The sequence below is a fragment of the Siphateles boraxobius genome, unplaced genomic scaffold, assembly GCF_051911475.1.
Source record: "Siphateles boraxobius isolate OS27281-9 unplaced genomic scaffold, OSU_SipBor_1 22, whole genome shotgun sequence".
Lineage (NCBI taxonomy): Eukaryota > Metazoa > Chordata > Actinopteri > Cypriniformes > Leuciscidae > Siphateles > Siphateles boraxobius.
This window is the reverse complement of record NW_027508833.1, coordinates 1,781,032-1,806,135: the sequence shown is the minus strand read 5'-3', so window position 1 is coordinate 1,806,135 and position 25,104 is coordinate 1,781,032. Positions and strand designations below refer to the sequence as shown.

The window sequence follows — 25,104 nt, the reverse complement described above, 5'->3', positions numbered from 1 at the left end:
TCTGTTTATGTCCATGACGAGTCAAGCCCAATTTATACTTCTGCGTCGAACTCATGGCGTAGCTGCGTCGTAGGCTGTGTGTAGCGCGCGTACCCTTCAGCGTACCCTGACGCGCACCTCTCCAAAAACGTAACAACGCGTCAATTCTACATGGACGCAAGCGATGTGATTGGTCTGCTAGAACCCCTCCCTCGGGTTTCACAAGTTCCCTCTGCATGTGTAATTGCGCGTCAACGCGGACAACGACGCAGAAGTATAAATGAAAACCAACGCGTAGTGTAAAGTGTAGAGGCTCCGGTGTAGGTCCGATGCAGAAGTATAAATCAGCCTTCATGCAGGCGTTGGGCTATTTCGCAGCGGCTTCGATCCGCCGGCCAGTCTAAACAAAGGTACGAGTATTAACTCTTATTACAGGCTTAACGCAGTGATTCAGGATAAGACAAAACACGGTTTGAAAAAAGGCATTCATGATGCACTCGCTCATTGTATACATTTTGTAAATTCTGAACACAAAAAAGTTTGATTGCTACCGTAGACGTCAATGTTTATACTCAAACTATAAACCTTTATCGCAGTACTTCTGTAATCATTTGAATATTTGAAACACAGAAATATCGATACTGTGTGATTGTAAAGCTGTTTCATATGGACAACTGCTCTCTCTGGGTCACCGACAGCGCAAACAGATTTGAATGTTCAGGAATGAAGTTTTTGTCATTTAGGAATAAGGTCGCATGGGTGTTTGAATCAAAATCTTTTAAAGGTTAATCGTGCAGCTCTACTCTCTCTCTCTTTCTCTCTCTCTGCGCCTTGATATCTGACGCAAAACGCATTTGAGTAGCGCGAGGGCTTTTCAGTGCAAATGCCCTCGCATTTTAATATGAGGTGGGACGTCGCTATTAAAGGATAATCTACTCACAGCACTTCGTCCACATATCGCACCAGAACCGTTTTCGGAACCGAAACTTAGGAATTTCGCACGGTTCCGGTATTTTTTCAAAAACACTACCGTTCTGGATAAGAACCGGTTCTCGGTTCCCAACCCTAATTAGCTTGTGCTAATTATAGTCATTTAGCTAATTACACGGTGCTATCACAGTAGTTTAGCTGATTCTCATAATTATGCACCAATTATTCACTCCAGGCGTTCGAGAAGAACGATTTTACTATTGCAAGATCTCTGAAAGCTCAATCAAAAATTCATTTTCTGACCTCATGTTGTTGCAAACTTCAGAATAATTTTCAAGCTTCTTTCCATACATCCAAATTATACAGTTATCAGAGGCCGTCAAAGTCCCTATTCCTTTAAAGTTTTAATTCCGACTTTTCAACCAACTGTCATATTAATACAGACTTCCTCTGGGGACAGTGGCCAAGATAGATGAAAACGATACACGTAATTCGATGAGCCATTTTAATACCTGGTATTGAGATGGGTTTTGGTCGATCGAATCACAAGTAGACGAGGGAGACACATACCCGTTTAAATCGGGTGTTTTAATCCGTCTTTTTAGTCCACTTTCAACCACTTCTGTTCTGATTTCTTCAAGGGGATTGTCTATGGGTGGGTAAATGTATGGGCTTTTTCAGATCTTTCAATCTAAAGGAGGCAATTTACATATGAACGTGAAAGGAGACAACGAAAAAAAACAGAGAATCAGTTTTGTTAGAAATCAGGAATGGTGCTTGGTATGGTTTAAAAACCAAACTTTGGTCTTCAGCTGACAAAATTTATATCCTGTCTGGCTAGCGCACTTCCCATAATGTTCACACATTAGGTCAGTAGGCGGAGAGTAGATGGTCTTTTGTGGCTGTTCGAACACAGTCGACCACATGAGCGTTTACACTACGAAAGCAATCCTTTCTAATGCATTTTTGACTAGCTCTGGAAGTGGTCGAAAATCGACAAGTTCAAACTACTTTAGACCCTGTTTACACCTGTATTTAGCGTCGCTTACTTGTGATTCGATTGACCAAAACGCATCTTAATACCAGGTGTAAACTGCATAAAGGTGTGCAGTGTGCTGGGCTAAAAGTTCTGGCAGTATAGTAGGTTTAATCGGAGCAACCACTCACCTGCTTGAAGGATTGGTTAGTGAGCAGCTCCTGGCCAGGCAGAGGTACAGCAACAGAGAAAGAACAAAAACATCGGGAACACATGCAGAAGTTAACAACTCAAGCAGCAGAAGAATCAGCCAGAGCTGAATACAGCAAACATTCTCACAGGCCTCAGAATCGCTCACAAAACATCAAACCATTGAAGAAATCATAATTATTGTGTTTAAAATCACTCTTTGATTTTGTTGATATTCGGCCTGAGAGCATATCTGCAGCATTTCTGCTCTAAATGCCATAAAACGCTAGCCTGGGAAAACCCAGACGAACTTCCGGCAAATTTAGATCTGCTCTGCAAGTTAGTCTGGCGAAGAGCCCATTCAAGCTCACTTCCAATCTTTCCAAATTGAGGCACCAATCACAAACGTTGAGGCGGGCTTTACAAGATGACAATCGATCTGATTGGTTTTAAGGTCTATCCAATTGCGCCCAGAGGCATTCGAGCGACGTCCGTTGGTGACGCCCTTTGGAAATGAGCTGTCAATGAACCTTCCCCAGACCCTAACTCAGTTACGACTGAGAAGGGTCTGGTTCTAACCAGGCTACTAAAACGCTACTTCATGCTTGAAGCACTAAGGCATCTATTACATGCCATCCAGCAAAGAACAACTGCTGTAAAGCCTGAGGTTCCAAAAAGCTGTCATTCCAGAAGATCATTCCATAAATTTGAGATACAACTATTGTGTGCAACACTTGCATACTTGCTGTCTCTGATAAGCTGAAAACATCTTCTCAATGTCCTTCAGGTCAAGAACCTTAAAGGGCCTTCTGTCATCAATCTCATACCAGATGGTACCAGTGATCTTGTTCTGCAAACATAGGAAGATAATCAGCAAATGAGCATTAGTCTCAGATGATTCAAGTTATTTTAAATAAAGTTTAAAATATTTTGTATTAGGGGTGTAAAGGTACATTTATTCGTCCCGAACCGTCACGGTTCAATGCATACAGTCACACGACGAATACAGTGTGTCACAGGTGATCCACACTCCAATCAAGAAGGGGGCGTGCACACTAATGCAACACTGTTTGCTAACTGCCACAACAGGAAAAAGTGAAGAAGAAGAAGAGATGTTCTACGCACCAACACAAAACTAGAGTTCAGATGGCACGCAAGAGCTTGCTAGAAGCATATACGCAGAGTTTCGATTAATTTTGTGACGCGCTCCACAAACTTCATGGATAGGAAACCAGGACGGCAGAAAGCGGCATCCTGTTTGTTTTCTTTATTTAACAAAAGCACAATGTTTTGTTTTTATTGTGAGTGTACACAGATAAAAATAGACCCCACAGTTTCAAATGATGTCTCACTCTTATCTGCATGACCATAATTTATGCCATAAATGAGGAAGTATTTTATGTTGTTAAGTTGTTATAATGAGACACAATCTTTTGGCATTGTGCTTTTTTGTGTCGTGGAAATCTCACTACACTCCAGTGATGAAATAAGAGTCTTGGAAATAGGAAGCAACCAGTGCCGCTTCACTCGCTGTCTCCTCATGGAAACGTGAGATGTAGATTGCTCTTTCTCTCCTTCTCGCTCATCTTTCTATGATTTCTTGAAAAAGTGTAATATTGAACTTTGTGCATCTGCCATTGTCACTGCATGTTAATGAACTCTTGCACCTAAAGAAAACTAATCTCTAATCTCAAAGTTTTTTTTTTAATTATTCTATTTATTTTGTACTTTTATAACACAAGAGATGCTTTTCAGTTTTGTAGCTGATTATGACCAAACACCTTTTGCTTTTTTATCAACCCAACAAAAAAATGACCTATGCAAGAGTTCATTCTGTTCACTGCTTAGTGCTCAATACACAATAAAGGAGGCTGTACTGTAGCAAGTACCTCAAGGGGGACTAAATGCCTTTAGGTGGAACAAACTGTAATCTGCACTACTGTCTGTTCAAAATAAATGAAAAGAAACCTAGCATTGGGGATTTGTTGCTTTTTCATGTGGAACCGAACTCATATTGACCCGAGATGCGTACCGAACCGTGACTTCTGTGTACCATTACACCCCTATTATGTACTATTAACCCTAAGTATGAGGAATGGTAATAGTGCAAGTACCAAATAAATCTCAGGACTGACTCACCTCTCCCAGTTTGGACCAGTTAAAAGATTTGAGTGGTTGTGAAGGTTGAGGGATGCTCTTTGTCTGCAGGCTGGTTGTGGAACCAATGGAAGGAGGTCCAGGTGGAGGCAGAATCCCAGAATAGATGGGCGGGGCTCCAGGTGGGGGTGGAGGACCCCCCGGGGGAGGTGGAGGAGGTGGTGGGGGGGGACAAGAGAAAGCAATAGGCGGAGGAGGAGGAGGGAAGCCACCCATCATCATAGGTGGTGGAGGCGGAGCCATTGGACTCCCAGGGAGCAGAGGAGGAACAGGTAAAGGAACTTCACTCTAAAAGATAATCAAATCATATGAATAAAATGTTAGACAAATTTGCTGGAAAGTATAAACCATCACACCTAAATCATGCTTAACCAACTCCTCAAGCATCTCTAACTAAACAACGTAAGAAGCGACATCGACATGGAAGTTCTAACGTTAATGTGCAACGACTATACTTAAGAATGCATACAACACACTAGAAGGAAGTAACAGATGGTGAACTCACTGAAATGTCGCTAATGCGGGAGGACAGGTCTAATACTTGCTCCCTGGCAGAGCGCAACTCCACTCCTTCCTTCTGCAGTTTGTCCTTCATCTTGTTGAGTGTCTTCATCATATCCTCCTTCTCTTGTGTCTTGGTTTCACACTCCCTTTCTTTCCTTTCCAGCCGAGCCACCAGCTCTACATGCTCTAAAAAACAGACATGCATTATAGTTACATAAGTTCACTCAAGGCTCAGCTATGCAGGACAGTGTTGCACTGTTACCTTTTCTGAACTTTTCTGCTTGGTCTCGCCACTGTTTGACTTCATTCTCATTGACAAGCCTGTAGACGGAAGAAAACCAAGTGTCATTATCTTGCACTCAAATGCATAGGGTTATAAAATTAATTTTGCCCACACTTACCTCAGCCATTTATCAGTTTTAACTGCTTGTTATTTATCAACGGTGTTAGCAAAAGTGGATGCCAATATTAAAGACCCCATGAGAGCAAAATTGGAGTTTTCTGTGTTTAATAAATGTCTGCTAGCTTTAATGATATCTATATCCAAGTGTAGTCGTAAAGTTTTAGCAGATCAAACAGACAGATTAATCTTCTTGTCCATTGAGGTGTATATAATAGTAATTTTCCCATCAAAATACTCTCAAGAATGAGAATGTCCCCTCACCCTTAATGATATATACCACCTTCTTTCAATAGTAATAGGAAGTGCCAAATTATGGTTCGTCAGTTTCCTTTCCAAAACATCAACTGGTTATGAAGCAAGTGGTTAGAATTGATTAATTTTAAAATTGTCTTCATTGGTTGCATCCAATGAAGACAATTTCATTGGATGCAACCATACACAGATGGCAACACACCAAAGGAAACTGTTCGTCAAACTATATCACGGGGTCTTTACACCAAAGGAGCCACTGTTAAACCAAAGCAATGACGTACAGTTGGGGAAGATTTCTTAACAAAACATTTGATAAATCAAAACATAGATATAATAGATATAAATCATATATATATATATATAAGGTATTAGTTTAGTCTGGTTGTGAATCTTATTGTAAGTGGATATTGTTGGAGGATCAGGATTTAGTCAAGAAATCTAAAGTGACACCTTGACATGCGTTGCTTTCCATAGCTACAGAAGGAGAGAAGTGAAACAGATACACATGTACTGCCAGTATTGGAATGAAAGTGAATGAGAGATATACATGACTAACATGAAATTAGAAAAAGAGGATAAAGTTGCAGTTTCCACACAAGCCGGCAACATATAACAGATTTATTGCACTTTAAGATTTTGACCTCAAAAAACAATTTTGATTCTTTTGTAGGCAGACTGACATTGTTGGGGTATAACCATAAATTGCTAGCTACAAGCCAACACTGGAAATTTAAACTTTCATTATTTTAGCTTTTCCTTTAGACCACTTGCTCCTAAACTGGTTAAAGAAACATAATAGTCACACATTATGGGTGAACATGAGAAGATTATGTTTGCTAGTAGTATGCGTGGCTAACATTAGCCAAGGTTTCCTTATTCTTACTCTTTCCATGTCACCTTCAACCTCTTCTGGCACACTGGTGGAAATAGTCAACTTGATAACTAGCAAATTTGAGAACCAACAGGTACTAAGGAGCAAAGATGCCAAGAAAGGAGCAAAGAATGCTTGTCCTGCGATAGTAAAATGTATGGAAAGTTGGGTGAAAGATGGCGAGAGCACAACTAAGGTAATAAATGTTTAGAAGAGAAAATAGTTTCTTCTTTTTTTTTTTGTCCAGAGAACTGACACTTCTGTTAAGCAGATGGCTGGAAATTCAATACATATTGCACACATTAATGACAGATTTACCAGTGTTGATTACTGTAGTCTTTCTTTAAAATGTCCCAATGGTTTAAAGTTGTTTGTTACCAACTTCCATTTTGGTTTACAGTTTCATGATGCATTCACAGAATTGTGAATAATCTTCCAGCATGTTAACAGTATCAGATCGCAGCAGGTTGCCAAAATATATAGCTTTGGTTCACTCATTGAGCGCAAAACATTTCAGTATCCATACTGCGGGCAGTGAGATACAGCAGGGAGAACACTGACCTTCAAAAGATCTAAAGTACTTATCGAGCCTCCTGGCTTCAAAAATATTACACCACACAAGTGAACTCAAAGTTATGATTAACTTTTCATGATCAGGATTATTAAAGAGCATAATATGTGCTATCTGGATGGTTAAAACCATGTGCACAATGTGTTTTGAATTGAAAGCGTTGAATTGAGCACTTACATTCTAATGATGTTCCTAACGTTGAAATTGTCCAGGGGTGAAACATCTGGATTTTCTCCCTTCTCATCTTGAAGAACAATTTGCTGAAGGATGCGGTCTAAAAGTTGCCATTGCTGTATGCTGCCAGCACCACGTTTATCTGAAAACATTTTACAAGTGACATAAACACGCTTCCACTGCTTTTTACAATATTAAAAATGACCAAAAAAAGTTCTATAATATTTCCATGTTTTTAGGATATAGTGGCATAGTAATGCCTTGTTTTTTGGGACATGTAAGATGATAATTAAATGGTATTCTTAGAGCATGATATGATGACATGATGAATATGATAATCTTTCAGTACCATGGCATATATCAGAGTACTACTGTATTATTATCTGTATTACACTTTACTACGGTACAAAAACAGTACTGCTTTTTTTCGGCACTGAATTCTGTGTTTGTTTGTTTGTTTTTCTTGAACAGAACAAGCTATAAATTGTTATGACTATAGGGTTACCAAATAATTTCACGTGATTCATAGTTCTATTTAAGCAGGTGTTTATGGAGCTAAAAGCTACACTTAAAAATGATGTGGACAGTTAAATATTAGAAAAATTATACATCTACACTCTGATAAAAATACCAGGCAATTAATTAGCTTCACAAAGAGCAATTAACTAAGAAATTATAAAACCGTGGCTTTAGACCAGCTTAGGATGACAGTGATTTACATGCAAGCAGTATATATGTGTGTGCGTGTGTGTGAGTGTGTGTGTTGTGTGTGTGTGTGTGTGTGTGTGTGTGTGTGTGTGTGTGTGTGTGTGTGTGTGTGTGTGTGTGTGTGTGTGTGTGTGTGTGTGTGTGTGTGTGTGTGTATGTGCGCGCAAAATTTGTTGTGGAACGCTGGGAAAGGAGGTAGTAACTAAATAAAAAGAAAATCATACAAAAAAGCAAACCTTCCAAACCTACAACCTAAAAATTGTAATATAGCTAATTTTCAAATTCTATAGCAGCATAAAATGTATTCTTCATGAATAAGGCAAACCTAAAGTTTTCACCCAAGATTACATACAGAGTGGAGAAGAAGTAAAGTACCCAAATATGGCATGTGTAGACAGCAGATACTGAGGGAGCTCATAAGGTTTGGGAACAGAACCACAGTTTAAGATGGGAGATTAATAGTGAAGATCATTAGATACGTTTATTAAATCTACATAAACGGTGGAGTGTGCTTGTGTAGGGAGACAAGTTTAGAATGGTTTATGTGGAAGAGTTCAGGTCCTCACATGGCATTTGGAGGCAGTGCTGTAAGACAGATAGAAGGTGAGGGTAGGCATCTGTGAGGCTCAGTTTCTTCTTGATCAGCTCAAACATCTGGCCAGCACTCTTGGTGTCCACGTGTGTCTGAACACAAAAAGTCCATTCATTTTTTCAATTGGAACACAAATTAGTCTTGTAAACAAATATTTAAAAAAAGGCATGCTGTTCTGTACATAATAAGCACTCTTTAAGGACATGATATGGCAGAAGGCTTGTGCATATAAATAACAGATCTCACAATGTCAAAGCGTTTGGCCAGTTCTGACTCATCCTCATTCCGCACCATTTCGAAGAAATCCAGATGTCTGAAACACACATACATGACCTTTCTGTTAGCAACAATGGGCTAATGCAGTAGTATCAAACTAGGTTTAGCTTAATTAATCACACCTGATCCAGCTAATCAAACCCTTCACTGGCAGATTAGTTCGGAACGGGGCACGGTTCGCATGAAAAATCGCTAATGTGAATGCTGTCATGCGGACCTGGGTGCGCACTGGGGTACCCAACCCGAGACTAACTGGAGGAGGTGAGTTCAGTTGCTTCTTGAATTCAGCGGTTCACGTGAATGTGAAAGCAACACGGACTCGGGTGCGTACTTGTTCAGGAAGTAAAGTGACCTGCGCATGCGTTTTACCTGATTATAATGTATTTAGTTAGATAAAACACATGTAAGGGATAATGGGATTAATGATTTACCTTGGATATGAGCGAGCCTGCAGTGTATTCGCGCATAGCGCGTGGAATCAGGGCAACAAATTTGGAAATCCACTGTCTCCAGAAAAAAGTACGTTGGCAAGTAGCAGAAGGCCACCTTATGCAACACACACACAGTAAACCTGTGTTGTTCATTCAGCTGCGCATAATAGCACCGATTTATGTCTCCATGAAAAGTATTTTTCCCCCCAAATTTGAAACATTCATTCGGCTTCAAAAATATATCAACTTTTAATTTAAGTGAAAGTTAAACAATCCTCACATAAACCCATAATATGTCATATTTACCTGTGCCCTTCCTGTCGAACTGGTACGAAATATACAGAAATTGAATAAGGTTACCAAATAGTCTGCACTGCATGCATTATAAATTAAATATAGATTAATCCTTATTAAAGCTACAAACGTTCTTTAGGCAATATCAGTGAGTAATTTGCTCTGTTCCCCTTTGTTCTTTGGTCAACTTCACTGACAGACAGAATTGGCTGCTGTCCCTTTAATATCTGCCGCTGATGACAGGATCTTATGCATTTAATTTTCTCATTTACTCTTGACATTCATTTAAGATTTTATTTAATTCATTTAAGACTGTTCTTGTGAGGATACAATTGACAAAACGGACATTTTGGCATTAATGTGTGTGTTATTATTCTAGCGTGAAAGAGAACTGGATTCGGGCGCACTGTCTGTGAATGTCCTGACACACACGCACACAACGCACAGACAGTGCGCCAGAATCCAGTCCTCTTTCGCGCTTGAATAAGCACGATACCTGCTCATTAGAATGCGTATGGACATGTCCCCCCTGTCCCCATCGGAAATTACGCCCGTGCGTAATATGCACGCACACGCAGTTGAGTTTGAAACCAGACCAACGCTGCGGGGGCGCTGGGAACAATCGTGCTCGGGCTCGGACCACAGCAAACGATCCCAGTGTGAAATGGGTATGTTTGCGGGGCAGGGTTCAAACTAAACTTTATTTGAGTTTGACACTCCTGGGCTAATGCATTGATTGTTAGATAGGAAATGAGCTCCCTTATAACCAGTGTTCTTACCTGTCAAGCGTGACATTATCATGTGTTCTCAGCTTCTCGATGACTGGCTGAATTCCTAACATCAGAAACTCATACCTAAGATGAAGGCGAAACTCTAGACTGTCCTTTGAGAGAAACAGAGGGAATAATTTTTAAAATCATCATGAAATCAAAATGAATAATTCTTATTTTTTTAATGGAATATTGGGAGTATTTATTATAAAAGACTCATCCGTGCACATCGCTTTTTTTTCTCATTGAGTGCCCTTGTAAACTTTAATGGTAATAACTTCCAATCCCTCGTTCAACGACATCTACTGTTCTCTGATGATGTGTCAGGAAACCTGTCAGGGACAACCGGTCAGGCCCTGTCCCAGATGACACACTTCATGTGGTCTTGTGGACTTACAATGGCCGCCGAATGTGCATGTCCATTAAGACGACAAGGCCACTACGGTGTCCCAATTGTCATCTTAGGTTTCAGCCCTTTGCGGCCGACTTCTACGTGACACTCAAAGTGGCGTTATGTCAAGAAAGTATGGACTAGGAGGAATATTGTGAGGGCTTAGGTTTCCATTTGGGACAGGGCCTCACTCACATGAGATTGCAGCAATAGCAAATGACAACGATCCAATTAATTCCAACTGGAAAAAATCAAGTCCCGTCCTACTTTTTTTTTTCTTGCTCAAGAAACCGTTGAACTGGATATACAATGGTTGGACAATGGAACTGAAAGTCTGGCCAATATAGTGTTGAAGGTTTCTCATCTATATATGCATGGCCTGGCGACCCAACTTCACTAATTTCAAATGCAACTGTCAACTCAAAAAAGAAGCTGTCTTGGGATGCCCAACACACTGCAGAATTAAATGCACACCCCAACTCTTCTGTTTTCACAAAAACTGTTCGTTGGAACAGTTCAATATTGTTCAATAACAGTAACAGTTCAATAACAGGTCAATATTGATGGTCGGGTTGCTATAGCCAAACCTTTGGTCACTTGTGCCAGTGCCAAATATTAGTTTTAAGCAGAAATATTAGGCTGTGGACAAAGTGGATTTGTGGAATATGTATTGTTCCACAATTTACTCTCCCACATCCAAGAGAATTACAGTGTGTAGAAGCCCCATGAAAGCTTACCACCTGGACTGTTGCGTGCCCAGAGTAAAGCATGGGGATCTGTGATGGTTTAGGCTGCAATATCATGGCATTCCCAAGACCAACTACTTGTGCTAGATGTTTTGGATGAGCGGATCAGGAAACACACATTCCCTTTTACACCTGGTGTTTTAATCCTTCACTTTTGTTCACTTTAAACCACTTCTTTCTGGATTTCTTTGAGAGGGTCTATTGGCGGGTAAATGTATGGACTTTTCAGATCTTTCGATCTAATGGACGAAGTAAGCTCATGAAATTTACATATGAACGCACCCCGGAGACAACGGAAAAACACACGGAGAGCAGCAGCTTTTGTTTCTGCTCTGAAAGCCGCAAGACCACACAGAACGTGATGAGTGCGTGTTAGAAATTAGGAATGGTGAGAGAACATTGTGCTTGCTATATTTATCGACTTCAAACCAAACTTGGTTCTCCAGCCGACAAAGATTAACTCCCGTCTGGCTAGCGTGCTTCCCATAATGTTCATGCATTAGGTCAGTAGGCAGAGAGTAGATGGTCTTTTGTCGCTGTTTCAACGCATTCGACCACATAAGCGTCTACACTATGAAAGCAATCCGGTCAAATTTCTTTTCAACTACCTCTGAAAGTAGTCGAAAGTGAACAAGCTCAAAAATGTTTAGACCCCATTTACACCTGTATTTAGCGCCATCCAATTGTGAGCCGATCTTAATACCAGGTGTAAACAGGGCCATAATGACCTGGCCACTGCTCTGAAAGAGGATTGGCTCAAAATCCCTTTGGACACTGTGCAGGACTGGCTGCAAACCGGCCCCTACACCATACTAATAAATAATTGTGGTCTAAAACCAGGCGTTTCAGTTTCATTGTCCAACCACCTCACAATAGGTAAGAAAAGACCATCACACCTTATCTCGACTTTAATAGCCATACTGTCCCAATTACAAAATTATATATATATATATATATATATATATATGTATATTATATTATATATATATACAGACACACGCACAAACTCATATCTGAAGACCATGCAAACTGTTCTGTTATCTGCTGACCTCTCCAACCCCAGCGTTCAGCATAGCGTTGATGAATGACATAATAGCTGTCTTCAGATTTACTTCGTCCCTGTAGCGTCCTGAGCTTCTGTCCAGCTCGTTCAAGAGAGACTGAGTAACAAATACAAAGATATCGAATTAAATACAAATTCATCTAATTAAAATGAAGTTTTTCACCATATATTTGTTGTTTGTTCTAGAATAGCGTTGTTAGCTTAGAAAGCTAAGCTAGGAGTAAACATTACTGTGAATGTTAGATGCACTTCATCTTAAAAGCACTCTTTGTGTGATGTGTGTGAGTCACTATGTAATATGAAAGTTGCCTTTGTAATGTGTTTTAATACAAGTCACATGAGTTTCCATGGAGTTTAGGATGGTGCTTTCGTAGACAAGCTGATGTATCATGTGAAAATGCCAACTGATGAACAATAAATATCTTACATTTTGTTTAATTGTTTTCCATCTGAGGTGTTTATGGATCGTCGATTTATGCTTTTATATTTAATGGGTAATGGCTGGTGGGAATGTTATTTCTCTGGAATGGGTTTCTAATGTCTGCTAATGGTGGTTATTGTGTCAAGTGTGTTCAGAGAGCTGTTGGGTCACTAGAAACCAGCCATGCTTAACCGGCTAATGTTTCAAACACAGACATTTGTTTTTGCCAAGCATGTCAACTATACTGTACATGAATAAACACACAGTAAAGACAAATCACTCTACATATGTTTAAGCTGCATTAGATAAGGCCTCCACGAGTGTGTTTTTCTTCTCTGTGGTTAAAATTCTCCCATGGGGTATGTTAAGAAATGCAGACAACACCCCCCAAGTATTGAAATGTCTACAAAGACTACACTACACACACAACTGTAAAATACTACACACACAAAAAAAGTGTTTTTTGAAAAAGTTGCCAGCCACTGCCAGCATATTTGATCATTTTCAAGAAAATTTCTTCCAATGGCGGGGAAAGAGTTGATAAAACAATAAGCCACAAAAGAGGTGAGCATTACTGATTTTACCAGTTACTGTAAGACGCGTTGTAAGAATGTCGGAAAATATCTATAATGCATGACCTTGAGTGCTCCTATAAAATGTTGGCAACAGCAATATGATATAAAATGGTTAAATAAGTTAATAATCAAACCCTTCCACACAGAAATATAGTTCATTAGCATAATAGCAGGCTTATAGATCTCATTCAACATGACAATCAATGATATCAATCAATCAATACATATCCAGACAGATTATAGATCTGGAATTGCCCAAACAAGATGACAGTGTTTTTCCGTTGGAATTTCTGTTTGATTCTGCTACAAAACTCGCATTAAAGGCAACATCACCTGGAAGCGAGTCCTCTCTGCAGCATACTTCTGGTAGTGTGCCATGGCCTGTAGCACTTTCTTATGCCCGTCAGGCACCAAACAAACAGCGCCCAGGATCTCCAACACAGCCACTTTGGTCTTGATGTTGTCCTGGCGGAGGCTCTGGGAGATAGTGTTGATGCTCATGGGGTGGGCCAGAACATGGGCTCGGCCCTGGGAGTTGTTCATCAAGGCTTTGATGCAGCCGATGATGGAGGTATGTATGCGGCTCTCTGAAGTTTCGAAGTCCATGCTCCTCAGGAAGTTCAGAAGACACGTCAAGCCATCCAACTCTATGAAGCGCGTCACAAACCTGAAAGGAGAGTCAACAGGGGTTTGTGAGGTTATTTTTTCCAGTGCCTAGAATGTTAGGAAATGTAACTATCATTGCCACACTGCCCTAAAAACATTAACAACACACTGATCCAACAAAACCAACATGAAAGTTGGTGTTTGTTGGGGCAGTGCCTTTAGAACAGGGCCAAAACTATGAAAATCCCTTTGAGATCCCATGGTCATTGGCTTTTACCCAAGGAGAATAACATATATTGACACACAGAATTATATAAATATAATTCAGTGCCTTTTGGATGTTAATAATCCAAGGACATATTTGCTAAAAACCAGGAGGGACTATCTTTAAAGCATCGCTTGTGAAAACATTCTGATCTGCAGAAGTCTTGGCAGAAATCCCAGATGGCCTCTGTATATACTCAGCTGCATAAATAAACAAGTCAACCATGAAAACCCTTCAGTGTGGAATGGGCATGTATCTCCACATTCATCATGTTGAGCTAAACCCAGGACTCATTAATCAGGTCATTTAAGGTCACTACCCCCGCCTTAAGAGTGGTCGATCAAGGGTTAAAACGATAGTTCACTCAAAAATGAAAATTCTGTCATTAATTACAAACCCTCATGTCATTTCAAACCCATAAGTAATTAATTCATCTTCAGAACACAAATGAAGATCTTTTTAATGAAATCACTTGGAGTCAAATGGATTACCTTTCTGGCGCTTGAAAGTGGCAGCTGTCAATGGAGGGACACGAAGCTCTCAGATTTCATCAAAAAGATCTTCATTTGTGTTTGGAAAATGAATGAAAGTCTTACAGGTTTGAATCAACACGAGGGTGAGTAATTAATGACATAATTTTCACTTTTGGGTGAACGAATCCTTTAACACTAACAGAGACTTTATGTCATCACCACTATCTACTATAAACGGAGTTTCTACCAACTCAACTTAGGTGACTCACATTGCATGTTAACCAAACACTAGGGTGCAGCATGGTTATGCCCTAATGGAGGACAATACTGACGACAGAGAGAGACGGAGGGGGGTTGAGGGGCAGCAGTGCTCCTGTAATCATAATAGATGCATTGACTTCACAAAGCTTGCCAAGTTCAAGCCACAGCATGGATTTCTTAGCACCCGCTGGCAACGGAAAAACATGCATCTTCCTCCAACTGGAGGAAATCAGTCCGTTATTATCCCATATAGTGTGGCTCTGTATTTCCTGCAACCGTGATCAAACCTTAGGAGACACGGCTCACCTGGCCATGTCTCAGCGATCTTTGGGCGACCTGTAATCTTGAAAATCTCCGGGAGCGATGTACCCATGAGATCATAGCTGGCCCATGGTCGTTTGGCTTCTCCTCACTTCTACTGCCTGGATTAGCCCTTATCTAATTTCAGCATCAAATCTATGCTGAGTGTTCATGAACCGTTTCATGGTCTAGGAGTTTTTTAATACTCCAGCTTTCTTACAGTATATAGGAGCTTGTCATAAACATATTCACTTATATGTAAACACTTATATAAACACTTCATTTATATGTCACCTTATTCCAGAACTAATGTACTTCTGTTTTATTTTGTGTTCTAAATACCTTGGAGTACTAAGTAAAAAGCACGGTATACAGTATGAATATGCTATTTATTTAGTAGTACCATGGTATTATGATCTGATTCAACTACTGCACCACAGAACTGCTACTACTTTAAGAGAGTCATTTGAAATGTACAGTATGGCTCCCCACAGTCAGACGTGATGTTTGGATTTACATTAATCTGCTAAAGTGATTCTCTCAGATGTCATTCAAGCACAAAAGCACGCTTTCATTATTTACGCATAATGAAAAACCTGATGATGCCATTGCCGTTTCTTTGTTCTTTCTTTTCATGATTCTAGTTTTAAATTTCATATGAACTTTTATTTATATTATTCCAATGTGGAAAGTATTCTCTTCTGAACTGAAACTCCTATTCAGCCAAGAAACTCACATTCCGGAACAGGTTTTGAATTATACATCCATGGTGGCAAGCAAGGCTGCTTACATAAAAAAGTTTGGGCGCTAAGTCTTAAGAAGTGTGATCTGTTCTGATGCTTTTACTTGAATATTCTGTCTCAACTTTTGTGGAACAGTATCTTTGCCTAACAAAGAACATGTTTGTTTACTAAGGTGCTGTTTTTGGATTCCTTAAAGAGCTGGTTCCAGTCCCACATCTGATAATCACATTATAACCCCCTAAACACAGTCTCATGACCTTGTCATCATTGGCTTTTCCTTCTGCTTAGATGCCAGTGAAGCAGGACTTACAGCTTCCAAGGGTTTCAGCAACAACAGTAAGCCACAATATATGCCTTTTACGGTCTTTTAAAAAACAAACAAACATACACACATCTTTTAGGTTGTAGAGAGTTTTAGGGGGAACACTACACTGGGACACTACAAATCAAATATACTTCTTTATATACACAAGCCGTTTCGAAACATGGTCCAGGTGTGTCACCGGAGCCTGGGACCCTTTGACTCCTGAAGGTTCTAGCACATGTGTTCTCCTTACTTTTTAAACTCTTAGAATGGAAAGATGTCACATGAAACACTAGATCTGGTTGTTTAAAAGGTTAAAGCTATTCAGGGTGATTTAACTGGTCTTAAAAAGCGATTGTAAAGACTTTAGTGATCATTTGGGAAAGTCATAACATGAGCAGTAAAATGAAGCCAGCTGAGCTTTGATAAAGAGCTGTCTGACTTGTTCACAGTCACACTCAGCCAGACTAAACGTGAACAAAATCATGCACGTGTGCAGTATTGCATATCAGTTACCGTTGACCTGGCAGGAAAGAGCAGCTAGGAGTGTGTAAATTACACTGGAAGCCGAGCATGTGGGGGGCACAGGTGGGGTAGCACATTGTCCCATTAAGCCATGGCCAACACAAGCAATGCCTGAAGCTACCTCTCCTGCACTTTACTCTATTTTCCTTCAGTCACTGACGCTCACTGGATCTAGCTACTACACTTCACACAGCACGGGAGAAAAACACAAACCCGTCCAAACGCTTAAAGCATTCGGGTATAATTTCCATGGAGGCATTTGACAAATGTGAAAACACAGAGGTTGAGTTCAATATATTTGGATCTCTTTGAGGTCATATCAGTATTTTGAAGCCTAATAGGGGGAAGAAGAGATGGCTGTTATTGAGACCCTATTGACAATTCATCCTAAGAAAAATAGGGCAGCTTTGTCCAAAACATCAGGGATAACATTCCTTAAACAAAAGATGGACATACTTTCCAGTGACCTAAACTGAACCGCAGCGTGTTTGTCTACTTCGAGTAAGAGTGCATCATATTTTCCATGTCGAAAAAACAAATTGAAAGATTTTAATCATCCCCTTAAAGCCACATAAAGAACTACCCCAGTAATTCAGAAGGTCAATAAACATGTTGCCTCCATCTCTCTTACTGACTTGACACAAGTACTCTTGCCGATCTGAGCCCATCATTGTGGTGGGGAGAGATTCGGGTTGCTTGGGAGGATGTTGCGAAACCTCTCTCGCTTCGGAGTGACATTTTGTGTGGGTTGACCAGCAGTGTGAAGACAGAGGCCCTGTGTCGTGGCTGCACAGTTTATATTAAAAATACCAAATTAAGAAAGGCTTGTCATCTGCACGCCCTTCCAGAATGTGGACTAAAAAAAAGAGAGGGTGGAGCACATGAAACTTGAAGACAGCATCCAAAAAAAGGAGGACCTTCTCCCTGTGAGCTGACAGTGCTACCCACTGAGCCACCCTAGATGAGGAAAGTGATCTAGAATCAGGAAATTAACAACCAAATTTAATATCTTAAATACAGCTTTTGGCTACATCCCAATTTCGGATAATATCTGTATTACTATATACAGTAGATATATACACTAAATGTGACTTTTTTCAGGACCATTTAACCTATTCAAATCATGTCCATGAATTTTTTTTTTTTTGGTGTGTGTGTGTGTGTGTGTGTGTGTGTGCTCACATCGCAAATGCCAAAACCTTTACCAATTTTCGTCTGTTCATCGAAGTAGTAAAGACATAAAACTCCCCATTAAGGATAATAAAGGATAATAACCCATTTAAGGGTAATAACTGAATTAATGTCCAACAAGTTAAAAACATATATAAATACAGATAAGCAAATTATAAAGTTTTGCTTGCTGCAATCCCTTTTTACAAAAACACTTTTTGCAAACGATACGATTACAGATCATATACTAGATGTGCTGTGTTTTGCAGAAATCTGGTTAAAACCAAATGATTACATTACTTTAAATGTGTCAACCCCCCAAGATTACTGTTATAAACATGAGCCTCGTCTGAAAGGCATTGCTCAGTGTTCTGGTTTTAAGTATAATTCTTAAACGTGATGGTTCTTTATATAAGAATTTGCTTATATAGGCTAGGCTTATATAGACTTTATCAAAGAATTTGCTGATTTTCTATCTGAGTGAGTCCTGGCTACAGATAGTCTTATGTTGGTGACGTTCTAAACTCTATTCTAAACTCATTGCCTTAATGATATTTTACAGTATTGCGCTGTCAGAGCCAAAACATCATGATGACACATTTATTTCCTGCTTCCAGTGTTAACAAGGAGTGGCAGATTGTTTGCACTGAATAATGAGTGGTTCTCAGTAGGCTAACCATCAGAAACAGCAAGTGTATAGAAGAACACTGCTGGATCATTAATCAATCATAAACTGAGACAAGCAAAATCGGAATAGTGTAAACATGCATTAGCACAGACACTGGCATGTCTTTTTCTTCCCTGTGGTGATGTATTTCTATTGAAACAGGGATAGAATTTCTGGTCACACATTAGATTAGGGCCCATTTCTCACTATTACTTAACTATTAACTATGACTTTTGCACTGCTTAGTAATAGTTATTAAGGTAGTTGTTAAGTTTAGGTATTGACTAGGATTAAGGGATGTAGAATATGGTCATGCAGAATAAGGCTTTATAATAAACACTGTAAAAGCGAACAGTTGTTCTAACTAACACTTTTTAGTTAACTTTACTTAATGTCGAATAATTAGTTGAACTTAAAACAATTTAGTAATCTGTACTGTTTGCATGCTATGCCTTCTTTACTCAGAAAACCCTATTAAACATTACTTGACTTGTTTGAGTACCATTTTGCAAAAATAAAAAAACAAACAGAAAAAAAACACAGGAGGGGCAAATGGTTTTTGAGGCGGGGTAAACCTTAATAGACTTTGTACTCATTTCTTTAACTTCTGCAGTCATCATTCTTCTTAGTTGCATTTGCTCATTTTCCAGTCATCTTGAATGTTATTGTCAAAATACCTAACAATTTTGGGAGAACGTCACATAAGTAGACTTCATAAAATCATGTTGATTTCCTAAAATTTCTCATCATTATTGTGATAAGTGTTCCCTTTGGTTGGACACTGGGAACTTAATTTATATTATTGTAATTTTCTTCCAATTTATGCAGTGATGCAACATGAAATCAGTTATGTGATTTCAAAGTAAGTGAAGTAATAAATATTATATATATTTATACTTAAATTATTTCCATGTTTTGAATGAATTTATTAATGATATATATCATAACTATATTTCATGTACAAGTAATGATCTTTTAACATTTTACTGCTAACACTTATGGCATAAACTTTTAATTGGGTTGATATAGCCCCTCTATATTTGTGACAATATCTAGCAATTTTGCTTGAGTCACACACAGACTTCAACATTCAGCATGCAAACCACAACAATGGTAACAAGTTTTTTTTAAATTTATCTAATTAATTAGATCATTGCAATTTTATTTGCTGTCTCTTGTCAGTATTACCCCAATAATAGTAAAAAATAGTAAAACAAAGCAATTCATTTATTAATGCCGCAATACACTCTGGGAGTACACTTCATCTGATCACAGATATAATTAAGTTGACAAAACTTTAAGTAAAAAAATTAAGTAAGAAAAACTTGATGCAATTAAGTTATGCTTACTTAATTAAATTAAGGCAACGAGTTACCTTAGTTTTTTTAAGTAGATTCTACTTATCCGGGTTTACAGTAAAATCATAGTAATAAAGTATGCATGTTAATAAGCAACTAGTTAATAGTGAGAATTGGACCCTAAATAAAGTGTTACTGATTTGTTTTAAAAAAATTATTGTTTTAAAAAAAATAGCATTTAGTTTACATCACAGTTTGAGAAACACTGCAATGAAACACTGTACAAAACATTATGTTCGAATTTCTCCACCATAAACTTCTATGCATGCAGACCTGCCAAAATAAGGGATTAAATAAGAGCTAGAAACCAATTAATATTCAAAGAAGCTGACATTATTTCCTATTATTTCCGTTAACTACAGTATAGCTACAGCAGTTAAGAGCTGCTTACACATACTCGTGCTGATGATGCAAATATAACTCAGTCCAGAAACCAAATAATACACAAAAGAGACATGTGCACTAATTTTGATAAGATTGAGTACATTCCAATAGATATTTGAGGAGAGTGTAATGACGTAGTACCAGAAAATTATTTGACAAAAGTCACCAGTTTTGACCACAGTAATCTTTTTCTACCAGTGACTCAGATCGGCAAAGACAGCATTCAACTCTCTTCACTACTGTGAGTTACTGAGCATCAGATTGCTGTAAAAAATCTGTTTTTCAAAAAGGCTGTAATTATTCTTCATAGGAAAGCCGTGGGCAGTGTGTGCACCACTTTCTATAGCTATAGTTACTGTATGACTGCTGTGGATGTTACATCATCTAATTGTGGCACTGGTTGAATTTTTAATAGTCTAAAATGACTCTTAAAGCAATAACTGATTATTATAAATCTGCAACTGCAAAAATAGCATTACTGAAATAAAGATCACACAGAATGTATGAAAGGAAGTTATGCTAGTTTTTAAAAAGCACTTAGGCTGGCTTGTAAACCCTTTTCTGGTCCATCAGAACACCACAGCCAATTGTTCACAAGAATGTGCTGAGTTGGAGGTTTTGTGAATTCACTTTTTCCTTTTAAGAACTGTAGGTATTCGGCACATTTTACTACACTAAATTGGATATTCAATATTTTAATTTCCTTCTGCTCATTTAAAGTAATCCCAGCACTGCCATTAAGGAGGTTTAAAAAAAAGACCTTAAAACCTCAAAGCAACCATTAGCGGATTACATCCAAGGCACGGCTCACTGCTCTCAAAGAACTCGTCATAAATTCATGAATTACAACTATTTATAGACAAAAACTTGTTAAATCACTTTTTAAACCAAGACCAAAAAATAAACCATCTAACATTCAACAAAACTGATAAAACTGACCACAAAATATAGACATAGTCCAGATGGTCCCTCATATATGGCAACGTCTTGAGAGGACTCAACAGTTCGTCCCTGTGGGGACCGTGGAGAGCCGTGGAGTGAATGCTAATGAGAGACACCTGTGTGACACACACCGGCCTGGAGTCTCACTGAGGAACACTGCAGGGATTTAAGGAGGAGCGGTGACTGTGAGGGGTGAGAGAGGACCGGGCCTGGGACATTAAGTTGTTGGTTTATTATGTTATAGGCGGCAGAAAGGCAACTGGTTTGTTGTTTATGCTTTATTTTACTGCTTCCTTCTTCCCTGAAATGTAACAGTCCCATTAAAGTCATGTTTAGATAACAGAGTCCTGCACGATTGGCAGCTCAGACGTTATGCTTTGTGTAGAGAAGCAGCTCTGTTTCTGTTTGACTGCATTGATGAAAGAGACTCCATACTGCCGGTCTAATCTCAAACTTCTGTGTAAAAGATAAAGCATTTTCAAGGATTAAAAAAATAATGTTGTTTTATTTAAGGGTTTTTATGTACAAGAGGGACCAGTACAGAAGACTGGATGCAGTCAGTAGTAGTTTCCATCCTAAGTTGCAAATTTAACTTTAAAATTGGAAATCGCATAAAACATTTGCAAATAATTTCCTACCAGTAAGTCGAAGAAAACAAAATCGTAATTCCCTGATAAGAAAATTAGGAGAAGCCACTGTTATTCTCCATTTATATAATTCCATTAGGTTCATTTTTAAAAAAAATAGTCATCATTGCTATGCAGACACTAAAATCTGCCCCTAAAACAAGATAAACATGATCTAGATTCTCTACTAGTTTGCCTAGCTGATTTAAAGGCCTGGATGGCTGTAAATCTTTTAAATGTAAACGAAAATAAGACAGAGATTGTTGTATTTGGTATTCAAATGTTAAGCTAGGCACTCTTTCACAATACGCAAAACCTTGTGTAAAAAACCTGAGAGTCCATTTGGATAGTGTCTTGATGTTTGATATACAAATCAGTTCTGTGGTCAAATCTATTTTTTTCCATCTAAGAGCGCTGGCAAAGGGAAAGTCTTTTTTGTCTTTTAAGAACTTTGAGAGGGCTATTCACTTCCTCATTACTCAAGGCTTGATTACTCTATATATGGATAAATCAAGCTACTCTCTCTAGACTTCAAGTATTTTAAAAAGCAGCTGCTAGGCTCCTGACTGGGGTTCAGAAATATGAACATATCACACACATTAATGTCATTACACAGGTTGCCGGTCAGCTATAGAATAGATTGTCCTCTTAATGGTTTATAAATCTGTAAATGGCTTAGTGCCATTTACGCACCATTAGCACCATTTACGCAGGGAGGTCTTTGAGATCCTCAAATCAGGAACCATTATTGGTTCCAAGGACAAAATTAAAACTGGTCACCGGGCATTTCGCAGTAGATGCGCCAAAACTGTGGAATAGTCTGACGGTTAGTATTAGGACTGAGAGTAGCTACTGTAAGAAATTTTAATTCAAAACTAAAGCCTTATTTGTTTGAAATAGCTTTTAATCAATTATACAGTGTCATGTTATCTATTCTATTGTCTGCTATTTGTTTTTATTGTATTTATGTTTATGCTATGTACAGCACATTGGTCAACAGTTGTTGTTTTAAATAGTGCTTTATAAATAAAGTGACATTGACATTGACATATGTCAATGAATTGTGCATATGAATTGTATATAATTCATTATTTGCGCCTGAGAGCATGCAGACGAAACTAAACTCGTTTAGCTTTAACTGCAGAGCAAAAAACTCTGTTGTTAACTTGCTTTGGGAGGCAGATGCTGCTGTTTGGGAACACAGTCGTGTAAGACCACTTTGACGACAGACTTTGCTCAAGCATTTCAGAACAACCAAAACAGCATTTCAGATGATGGTCAAAAGGTTCGTTCCGCTGGTTAATCCAATTATGCCATCCAATCTTGCAAAGTCACATGACTTTTTTTGATACACATCAAGGAATTTATTCAGTAAATGTGTTTCCATCATAGTGGTTTATGCACATGTTTTGTTATTGGATAAAAAAAGTATCTGACTCAAATGAGCGAATATGTTTTTATGTGCATTTTTAGAATTTATGCTCATCTTGGCATTTCCATCCAGCAGTTTTTTAATGTGATATCACAAAATGTGCATAAAAATAGGTGGATGGAAACATAGCTAGTGACTGTTTCAGCTGAATGAATGATACACAGCAATTGAGTGTGTTCAAACATAGTGATCCGCCCACGCCAGACAGTCACAGACAAGTAAGGATGCAGTCAAGTTCACATCCACTCCAATCCTCACAGATGGCAGGTACCCTGAGGCTTCTTGATCCGTAGATCCCACATAATCCAAGCCTAAATTAGTTGCCACATGGAAAACTGCCTGCTGAGAGCAGCACTCTTAATTCCAGGTATTTACTCCTGACTCCTTGGACTGGAGAGCAGAATTATGAATTAACGTAATGACAAGAATCACAGTTCTCTTACCTCATTGGCTGAGTGCGGAGGGCTGTCTTTAGATCCTCTACCACCTTGTTTCTCATTTCCATTTCCTCTTCATCAAAGACAAAAAGTGTCTGCATCTGAAATAAAGGTGATTTTAGTCCAACTTTTACTTTGGTTTTCGACAACGACACTGATGAAAATCATAGCAGAACAAATATGCTTCAAAAAAAGCTTCAAACAATGTCCAGTCCAACGGCAACTTTATTTTAGCATGGCGATCATACATTGTTAGTATCCATACATGAACATTGTTAGAACTGTCAGAATACCCAGATGTACAGGCTTTGGAAAATTAGGATATTAAGATTAAGCATCAATTAATTAGGCTTAGTTTAAGCTCTCATAGTTCAAGATCTCATTAACTCATTAAGTTCTGATGCTTCTGTACATCTGTGCATCATCGGCTTGGGAAAGTCTTATTTAGTTTGTTTAACATCATTTGATTGACTGTTTATAATGATATATCCGTTCTGATCTCTGACAGTAACAATTACAAATTGAACGCAGAGGGAAAGCTCAGTTGCCCAATCGCATGTGACAGTCTTAACAGTGTTTTATGAATGGCTGCTGGGAGGAGTGTAATCTCAATGTGTCGACTCAGCACTACTAAAATGAGCTCATCTAATAACTAAGAGCTACTAGATTCATTCCACAATTCAGCTGCGCTCATCCATAAAAAATGAAGTTATGGTGCAAAGTCAGACAGAATCCATCAAGATCAAAGTATAGATAAACAGAGATATATGCAAGTATATGCAAAAAACAGCTCCATCTCTCTCAAAGCCTTTATTGCTAAAGCATTTAAAATCTTAATTGAGGAAATTTGTATTTTTAATATTTTAATTCCAAAGCCGACTGGGACTTCACTCAATTAGTTTCTGAAACCAAGACGATAAGCAACAAATTTCTGCAAAATCAGTAGACCTGTAAATAACGTGTGCTATCAGGGGAAGCTTACATCTGAAAGGCTGCTTAATAACATATTACAGTGCTATAAAGAACATAAGGTTGATTGCATTTTGGCAGTCTATTTTGCTAGCATGAATCCACTGAAAAACTGATAGTCTTGGGTGATGGTCACAAACAGTCAACACAGTGTTTTCTACACAGTTTTCGCAGTGGTGGAACATTCTTGGCAGAATTCTCAGACATAATTTAGGTTTCCAAATTCTTTAGACTAATTCAAATGGATAACTTGTGGGCTTGTTGCGAGTCTTTTTGGTAATTTTAGTTTAAAGAACTGGTTGTGTTCTATGCTGAATAAGGAACACTCAGAAAAATTTGAATAATTGTCTTATTTTGTGAATTAATCTT

At 38.6% G+C, this 25,104-nt stretch overlaps 1 protein-coding gene across 4 annotated transcripts in view; it reads right to left on the bottom strand.

The window, feature by feature from the left end:
- Positions 1 to 25,104, bottom strand: part of daam2 (dishevelled associated activator of morphogenesis 2) — a 98,244-nt gene that overhangs the window by 16,541 nt on the left and 56,599 nt on the right. For 2 of the 4 annotated variants that reach the window (XM_077238294.1, XM_077238297.1), the window contains exons 5-16: positions 23,773 to 23,867; positions 13,607 to 13,940; positions 12,264 to 12,374; positions 10,087 to 10,190; positions 8,553 to 8,619; positions 8,281 to 8,398; positions 7,010 to 7,148; positions 4,998 to 5,056; positions 4,737 to 4,921; positions 4,214 to 4,519; positions 2,817 to 2,924; positions 2,077 to 2,106 (exon numbers count right to left, since the gene is read on the bottom strand). In XM_077238294.1, the coding sequence (XP_077094409.1) occupies positions 2,077 to 2,106; positions 2,817 to 2,924; positions 4,214 to 4,519; positions 4,737 to 4,921; positions 4,998 to 5,056; positions 7,010 to 7,148; positions 8,281 to 8,398; positions 8,553 to 8,619; positions 10,087 to 10,190; positions 12,264 to 12,374; positions 13,607 to 13,940; positions 23,773 to 23,867 (1,656 nt within the window). The remainder of the gene's footprint in view (positions 1 to 2,076; positions 2,107 to 2,816; positions 2,925 to 4,213; positions 4,520 to 4,736; positions 4,922 to 4,997; positions 5,057 to 7,009; positions 7,149 to 8,280; positions 8,399 to 8,552; positions 8,620 to 10,086; positions 10,191 to 12,263; positions 12,375 to 13,606; positions 13,941 to 23,772; positions 23,868 to 25,104) is intronic. The other 2 variants (XM_077238298.1, XM_077238299.1) reach the window with 1 other exon arrangement.